Source organism: Ascidia mentula, chromosome 5 (assembly GCF_947561715.1).
Source record: "Ascidia mentula chromosome 5, kaAscMent1.1, whole genome shotgun sequence".
Taxonomy (NCBI): Eukaryota; Metazoa; Chordata; class Ascidiacea; order Phlebobranchia; family Ascidiidae; genus Ascidia; species Ascidia mentula.
The window spans coordinates 16,951,182-16,959,992 of NC_138570.1; the positions used below are offsets into that span (position 1 = coordinate 16,951,182).

At 36.8% G+C, this 8,811-nt stretch overlaps 2 protein-coding genes across 2 annotated transcripts; both read left to right on the forward strand.

Annotated features, from left to right (window-relative positions):
- The first annotated feature begins 176 nt into the window (after positions 1-176).
- On the forward strand, positions 177-1,446 carry LOC145903080 (uncharacterized). The gene has a single exon (XM_082991162.1). The coding sequence runs from the start codon at positions 177-179 to the stop codon at positions 1,095-1,097; it is 921 nt and encodes a 306-aa protein (XP_082847288.1). The 3' UTR covers positions 1,098-1,446.
- Positions 1,447-7,031: 5,585 nt separating this feature from the next.
- LOC145903081 (uncharacterized) lies at positions 7,032-8,006 on the forward strand. The gene has a single exon (XM_082991163.1). It carries the CDS (start codon positions 7,032-7,034, stop codon positions 8,004-8,006), a length of 975 nt encoding a protein of 324 aa, XP_082847289.1.
- Positions 8,007-8,811: the final 805 nt, after the last annotated feature.

An 8,811-nucleotide genomic window follows, 5' to 3' on the forward strand; every position in this document is an offset into this window, starting at 1 on the left:
GGATTTTGTGGCGTATTATATCGATTCAAATTGTTTCCAGACAAGCGAAAATATTTTTTTTGCTTTGTAGTCAGCAAAAGTATAGGACTGATTTACATTTACACTGTAACTTAGAATTGTGTGATCATTGCTACTATAGGCAAGAAGTTCAAGCAGAAAATACAAAACAAACAGAAATGGAACACTTTTACTGCAAGATTTGTGAAAAGTCGTTTCAAACCAAAGATTTACTGGAAAAGCATGACTTCATTCACACAGTGGAGAATCTATTTCTCCGTGAAAAACATCAAAGAGCATCCATCAACATCCACAAACGAATTTCTACTGGAGAAAAACCCTATAAATGCACGTTTTGTTCGAAAATGTTCAGCCAGAGTGGAAATTTAAGCAGACACATTCGGACTCATACTGGAGAGAAACCTTTCAAATGCACATTTTGTTCAAAAGCGTTCAACCAAAAAGCACATCTAAGTTCACACATTCGGACTCATACTGGAGAGGAACCTTTCAAATGCAATTTTTGTTCGAAAGGTTTCAACCAAAGAGCACATCTAAGTTCGCACATTCGTACTCATACTGGAGAGAAACCTTTTAGGTGCGAATATTGCGAAAAGTGTTTCATAGCCAAATCGACACTCAAAGCCCACAAACTAACTCACACTGGGGTGAAACCTTTCAGATGCGATTTTTGCGAAAAGTCTTTTGAAACGACATCGGAAGTCAAAAAACACAAACTAACTCATACGGGAGAAAAACCTTTTCAATGCACATTTTGTTCGAAAGCATTCAACCAGAAAGGACATTTGAGTGCACACATTCAAACCCACACTGGAGTGATTCCTTTCAAATGCACATTTTGTTCGCGAAGGTTTAACACGAAAGGAACTCTAAGCAGTCACATTCGGACACATACTGGAGAGAAACCTTACAAGTGCATGTTTTGTTCCAAGGTGTTTGGTCAGAAAGGAAATCTAAGCAGACACATAAGGAATCATACTGGAGAGAAACCTTGCAGATGTGATTATTGCGAAAAGTGTTTTACAGCCAAATCGACACTCAAGCGCCACATACTAACTCATACTGGAGTGAAACCTTAGAAATGCATGTTTTGTTCCAAGGTGTTTGGTCAGAAAGGAAATCTAAGCAAACATATTCGGACTCATACTGGAGTGAAACCTTTCAGATGCGATTTTAGCGAAAAGTGCTTCACAACCGCATCAAAAGTCAAAAAACACAAACGAACTCATACCGGAGAGAAACCTTTTAATTGAATATCTTGATCAGAGGTGTTTAGCCTCAAAGAAAATCTAACAAAGCACACTCGAACTCACACGGGGAAAAGTGTTTCGCATCCTCCTCCCATGTTAAAGTTCACAGACTAACGCATACCGGAGAGAAACCTTATCAATGTGTTTAGCATAGAAATCAAAAAACATATATTCTAACTCACACCGATGTTTAACCTGTGTAATGTTTTGCTAAAAAATGTTCAATAGAAAAGGTCAAAATGTTCAAAGAATCTTAAGCAGACACGTTTGATATTGGAGTGTGCCTTCAGACCCACCTATTACTGATATCGGTAGTTTACTGTGTCGTGTTGGTCCTGTGGTAACCGCAAATTTTCGACGCACGCACGCATGATCTCCAAACAAGGTATTTGGAGTTTCGGGGTCACCAATAATTGGTTGATCGGCTATTTAAACCATTTAGCAAGTTGTGCAGTGTAGCAAGAGTAAGCAACACAAAACACACGTTTAAGTAACGGCGACACAAGAAGAAGGCAGTGCACACTTCAATGCGCAGGCGAACAGTGCGGTCGCCATAAGCCTATAAACAAGTGTGCAAAAAACAACTATTTGTTTCGAGATTAAAGTTTGTACTGTAACATCACCGTAATTACCCGGACGACACATCACAACACCGTATGCAGCGTTGGGTTATACAGTTAAACGATTTATATTCATACAATTTTAGTTGATTGTTTCCGTATTTTGTATCAAGTCAAAGCATCCATGCCCTCGCTTTATTGCCACCCGCAGTAGTTTGTTTTGATACTGCAACGAATTTTTTGCTCACCACATTGGTTTAATAATGTTAATTTTTTGCGTCATCATCAAATAGAAAATCGCACGCATTATCCATTCAAAGACTGGGTCTTGACAAAGAAGATCAAATTGCGAAAATATTTTTGTTATTTACATGCGTTTAATTTGACAGCATTGACAATGTGAAAATTACAGAACTGATTTCCAAATTTACAACCGACAGTTTGCAAAATCGAACCAAGTTTTTATCGACATGTTCAATCACACAAATTTTCTCACAAACAAAGACTTATGCACTCGACAAATATTCTCTAATTGTATCCATTTTTGCGAAAAAAATGACACCTGGCAAAGACATCATTGGAGTAATCATTATGGTTTGTTCCTTTATCCAGTTTATCCCTGGGTCGAACGTTGCAAATGCCAAAGTTGTAAGCAGCAATTCCGCCTTGCAGTTGCTGATCAAGACTCCAGGTGGGGAATTTTACCTGGACTTGAACAATGAAGTTGATCAGGATATGTGTGCCTTGGAGTACGTGGGTCAGAGAATTCCAATCTCCTTTAACTAGTGATATCGTTTGTCAATCTATAACATATAAGTTTCTTTGACACAAATAGTTGACAGAATGATGTATTACGACGAAGAAAACATGCACATATACTATACCCACGAAAATTTATTATATAGATTATTTTATGTGACATATGTGTATGATGATTCTAAAACTTTCAAGTTTCAGATTTCAAGTCTAATATCGACTCTTACCAAAGAGTAAACTATACAATGATCTTTTTGCTCAAAGATGTTCTGAAAAAAGTGCGATGTAAACCCACATATTAGAATTCACACAGAACAAAAACCTTTAAGATGAGATTTTTTTGCATCAAATGTTTCCTGTTAAATTCAGATGTCAAATGTCGTACACGTGGGGTGCACTTTGGAGAAAATTCCTTCATGTGCTCATTTCGTTTAAAAGCGTAGAAAAAAACGCGAATTGGGCGGATATGTATACATTCACACTGAAGTGAAACCTTTCAGATGCGAAATTTGTGAAAAGGTTTGTCCAACAAATGCCCATGTAAAAACGCACAAAGGTATTCAAACTGGAAAGAAGCCATACTAGTGCAACGTGTGTAATCAAGCTCTCGACACAAAATGGAGATTGGTCGCACATGTAAGAGTTGGCGTGTTTGTTGGTTGATTACCTGTTCAGCTGCAGCTGCGTTTCCCTGACTCCTGACTACTCTTTGTAGCGAACCAGACTTGGGTTTTTTGTTTATTTGTATACGAACGAAACTTGTGTGCAGAACAGACGATTGATCCTACACAAGGCAAGCCAAAGTAGAATAGGCGGTTCCACAATGTGAAATGAATTCTGACCACACGAACCACAGATTTATAGACAATCAAAACAGAGTAAGAATGCCGTCGCGTGAGCCACGATACTGTCATTAGGTGATTACGGTCAAAAAGTTCCAGGAACTGTGGTATTCGCCTCGGCGATACAAAATTGAAAGTCATTTCATTATATCATAGCATAAACGTTACACACACGTCCGGATACAAAATGCCGATAAACCTCTCAAGAGTAAGTTTTGCTTAAACAAACATGCCCAGAAAAACACTCAAATCTTCCACGTTTTTACCCAACCAATACAGGAGAGAAACCGTGTAAGTACAACATATGTGATAAAGCATCCACAAGTTCAGGCAATCAATCAAAGCATATCCGAATCTATAATGAAAAAAACAAACATTATAAGTGAATTGTTGCCATCACTTGTATGCTTATCCTTATATTGACATTTAATTTTAAATGTTTCTACAACAACTTTGTGTCCACGTTTCTAGTTTTAGAAAACATGTTTCGTTTTTATTAAGGCATCTTCAGTCCTACAAACAAAATAAACAGAAAAGAGTCAGTCAGTCAGTCAGTCAGTTTATTTCCGCGAATTAAAATAAAATAAAGTAATGTGCATATTTTGTGTACAGCGGGTGATGCTGACTATAGGACACAAAAATCCTTTATCAAAAGACATAGTTAGATGCTAAAAATGATAAAACGATAAAACTGGCCGAACAGTAGAAACCTCTGGTGCTAACATACTGCACGAAGCTCTGATCAGATGTTACAAGTGACCTACTTTTTTATCACCACAGGCGTACATTGGTTAATCAGGTGAAACAACGATAAATAGTTTGTAATAAAGAAATAAAGTAAAATGAAATGGGCGGGGCTCACGTAACTGACGGTAAAATAAATTTTTGAATGTTGATTTTAGCGTTTAAGTGTTTGTGCCATATGTCCTCGTATATGTCCAATTGGTCCATGGGCGGTTGTTGCAAAAACACAACAGTTGTTGTTGTTGTGAAAGAAGTGCTGCTGGTTAGGTAGATTTCATGTAGTAAAAACAATTTATTGCTATATTGACATTTGTGACAAATTGGTAACGTTTAGAATACATGTCATGAACATACCCTTAACAAACGTTTTTTGAGCGCCGATCAAGAATATCTCATTCTTTACGTTTCAAAGAACGCCAATTTTGCAATTGGAAACACTGTTATGGTTAACTCCAATAGTGTGAACGGCGGTAGTTTTCGAAAGTTGTGTTTTGGTAAATGACTGTTTGTTGTAGGTTTGCGGTTGTATTTGAAAGCTTTACTTTTAAGTTAGTGAGTTGAAAAAAATCATACATGTGGGCGTAGATTTTATTGAAGTAAATACCAACGAATTTTGGTCACATATGTTTTTTTAGGATTTTATGGAAATGTTTGTCAATGTAACAAATTTGATGACATAGTCCATTAGGTGATATTTTGTAATAGATATAAAAATCAAAAGTTTATGGTTTTGCTCTTAAATTGGGAATATTTGCCATTATATACAGTAAATATAAGGTAAATTGATGGTAGCAAATGGTGTGGTAGGTTTATGGGGGATGATAATGGTGAAATTGATGATGACTTATCGGAAAATATTCTAATTTTGATGATGAGCAGAGCTTAGTTTAGCAATTTCCATGTTAAATCAAATACATATAGTTAGTCAGTTGGGTAATTGTCGGACAGTTAAAGTTATGGGGTAATTAGTGGACGCTATCAAAGGAATAAAAAAACTATGGTTCCCTCAAACTTTATCTTGTGCATGTGGTAAGCTGGAAGCCTCCATTTTCTTCTGTTAAACACTGATAAAAAATAGAATTTTTTTGTGAGGGGGATTCATTTTACGTAAAATTTTTCAAACTAAGTGGATATAGTAATTTGTTAAAAATTAACAGTGTTTTAATGATTTGAAATTTCATTTAGGAAACACTGGCAGGTCAAGCCCTAAAGTTTTCAATGAAGGTTAAACTCAAACGACTACCTAGTCTGTCCTCTTAGAAAAATGCATCTAATATTTACCCCATGCACATTTTTCCATTCAGGGGTAATTGTTAGACACTGACACTCTGTATTAATATCATAGTACCAACTGTTTTGAGAGGTTACAACCAGGATTAATGTCTTCCACGTTTTTACCCAACCAATACAGGAGAGAAACCGTGTAAGTACAACATATGTGATAAAGCATCCACAAGTTCAGGCAATCAATCAAAGCAAAACAAAATTAAGAGATTATTACACTCATGCAGACCTTCGAAAACATGCGATAATTACCCCATTTGACTATAGTGTTTTACTTGTTTGAGTATTGCTCAAATGATTATGCCATTATTGATTCAGCATATGACTCCATAACTGAAACCTCGACATTTTCTAAACTACACCCATTCGTGGTGGGAGTCAATTGATTGGACTTTCACATTGGGCTGAGCAGAATACAACTTGGTGGAAAATACTAGCTTAACATTTTTCCACTTCTGTATATGATTGCAATCACTAGACGGTTGTTTTGCTAATGGACGCTTTGGCAATTGGAATATAAACACTTAATTTTTCTTGCATTATTTTGTTTACTTGTGGCAAATCCAAGTTTCGAAGGTATTTTGAAATGCTATGCATGACTGCACATGACAAAGAAAAAAAATTAATGCAAATAAACAAGCATAATAATTATAATATATAGTACCTCAAGTGTTGTATCAGTTTTCGTTCGATTTTCAAGGTCAGTTTACTATTTTAGAACTGCAGGAATTATTTTTTTTTTTCATCAAAATTTGTCCTTGAATGGACCAGTGTGACACATTTTTCCAATTGAAAAAACCTCGAACTCCCCACCCCAAATTACAAATATTTCTTATGCAGGTATGTAAGTCTCTCATTGCCACACTAAATTATTTTTTTCTTAAAATTTAATAATTCTGTCCATAGAGGGTTAAGACCATGTGTTTGTAAAATGCTTATGATTCGAACTCACAACCATTATTTAGAAGTGCTGTTTAGTCGTATTTTTATCTAATCATTGCAATCGTCAGTTGTCACCTCGTGCACTTGTTAGATTTAAACCCCGGGCTTGGAAGTTGACACGTTTTGAGTTCTCGTCCTTTCACTTTCTGTGTGTTTTATAATCGCCGAACGACTCCCTCCACTGCAGATAACAACCACTCCGTTGAGCTTTTAATCACAGTTCCAAAACTTCTTTCTCTTCCTTTGGCACTTCAACCTTTAAATATTGATACATCTTTCAACTTCTTTACACGCAGAACATTTTACGTACTCGGATAGACTCCTACGTACAACAGCAGATATACCAATACGTAATTACGGAATTAGTAACGTTATTTGTTGAGATATTTGGTGTATTTTGAGAAAGGCTACACAAAACTTGGCAAGAAAGCTGCAGATAGCTATAACTTACTGTTACAAACCTTTGCGGCGTATTATGTCGATTCAAATTGTTTCCAGACAAGTGCAAAATAATCAATGTGCTTTGTAGTCAGCAAATGTATAGGACTGACTTACATTTACTCTGTAACTTTGAATTGTGAGATCATTGCTAGTATAGGCAAGAAGTTCAAGCAGAAAACAGAAAACAAACAGAAATGGAACGATTTCACTGCAAGATTTGTGAAATGTCGTTTCAAACAAAAGATTCGCTGGAGAAACATAAAATCAATCACACAGGGGAGCATCAAAATCCATCCTTCAAAATCCGCAAACGAAAGATTGGAGAAAAACAATATGAGTGCACATTTTGTTCGAAAATGTTCAATCGGAGTGGAAATCTTAGCGCGCACATTCGGACTCATACTGGAGAGAAACCTTTCAAATGCACATTTTGTTTAAAGGCGTTCAAGCAAAGATCACAGCTAAGCTCACACACTCGGACACATACTGAAGAAAAACCTTACCAATGCATGTTTTGTTCCAAGGCGTTTAGTCAGAAAGGAAATCTAAGCTCACACATTCGGACCCATACTGGAGAGAAACCTTTCAGATGCGAATATTGCGAAAAGTGTTTCGGAGCCAAATGGACACTCAAAGACCACAAACTAACTCATACTGGAGAGAAACCTTTCAGATGCGATTTTTGCGAAAAGATTTTTAAAACGGCATCGGAAGTCAAAAAACACAAACGAACTCATACTGGAGAGAAACCTTATAAATGCACATTTTGTTCGAAAGCGTTCAGCCAGAAAGGAGATTTGAGTGCACACGTTCAAACCCATACTGGAGAGAAACCTTTCAAATGCCCATGTTGTTCACGAGGGTTTAGCACGAAAGGATATCTAAGCAAACACATTCGGACTCATACTGGAGAGAAACCTTTCAGATGCGATTATTGCGAAAAGTGTTTCACGGCCAAATCGACACTCAAAGACCACAAACTAACTCACACTGGAGAGAAACCATTCAGATGCGATTTTTGTGACAAGCCTTTTAAAACGGCATCGGAAGTGAAAAAACACAAACGAATCCATACGGGAGAGAAATCTTTCAGATGCACATTTTGTTCAAAATTGTTCAGTCAAAAAGGAAATCTGGCTGCGCACATTCGAACTCATATTGGAAAGTGACTGCTGACCCGCCTGTAACGGTCACCGCATCAGTTTGAGCTCGGTTAAAAAATTCTGCTGTAGAATGAACTAATGCAAGCGCAGAATATTACACAAAAATGTGCCAATCTCACACACCGATCGTAGTTGAACTTAAAACTATTTTTGTGAACCGCTGTTCTACATTAAATTTTATTTTATGTGACATATGTGAAAGATGATTCTAAAACTTGAAAGTGCCATTTCAACACATATCGACCTCATGATTGTTTTCCCTTTTTCCACTGCGAACGTAGTGTGTGTCATATGAAATACAAACAGCATCATACTGTGGGGGCGATTAATATACCTGCTATGACAGCGGGGTCCATGTAACTGCTTGTGGCTGCCGTTAGTATGATTGACTTGTATCTATTCATTGCGGTAAGATCTGTTGAAGCCATTTCATACGAGACCGGAACCCCTGCATTGAAAAATTATCCACAATAAAAAGTAATTGAAGACAGTAAAACATTTTGTTCAGCCAAAAGCTAATATGGTGACCATTCTTAAGAAGATGTTTCGAATACGTCTGCTTAATGATAGTAGGTTTGGCTTTTTTATTCAAAGTTATCAATTCGATTATTTTCACACCACAGTAAACACTGCTAAAGAAATTGAGCCGAAACAAACCGTCGTAAGTTAATTTGTCACTTTTTGCTGTTTACCTAGAAGCACCGGTTGGAGATAGGTTATCAATGTTGCCATAGTTTCCATTGAATCCAACATCGTCTGCAAAATAAACCTGTCTTACGCAAAACTACACGTTGTACTTTCACCCACAACT

Coding starts and splice junctions, on each gene's coding strand:
- LOC145903080 (XM_082991162.1), top strand. CDS start 177: ATGGAACACTTTTACTGCAAGATTTGTGAAAAGTCGTTTCAAACCAAA.
- LOC145903081 (XM_082991163.1), top strand. CDS start 7,032: ATGGAACGATTTCACTGCAAGATTTGTGAAATGTCGTTTCAAACAAAA.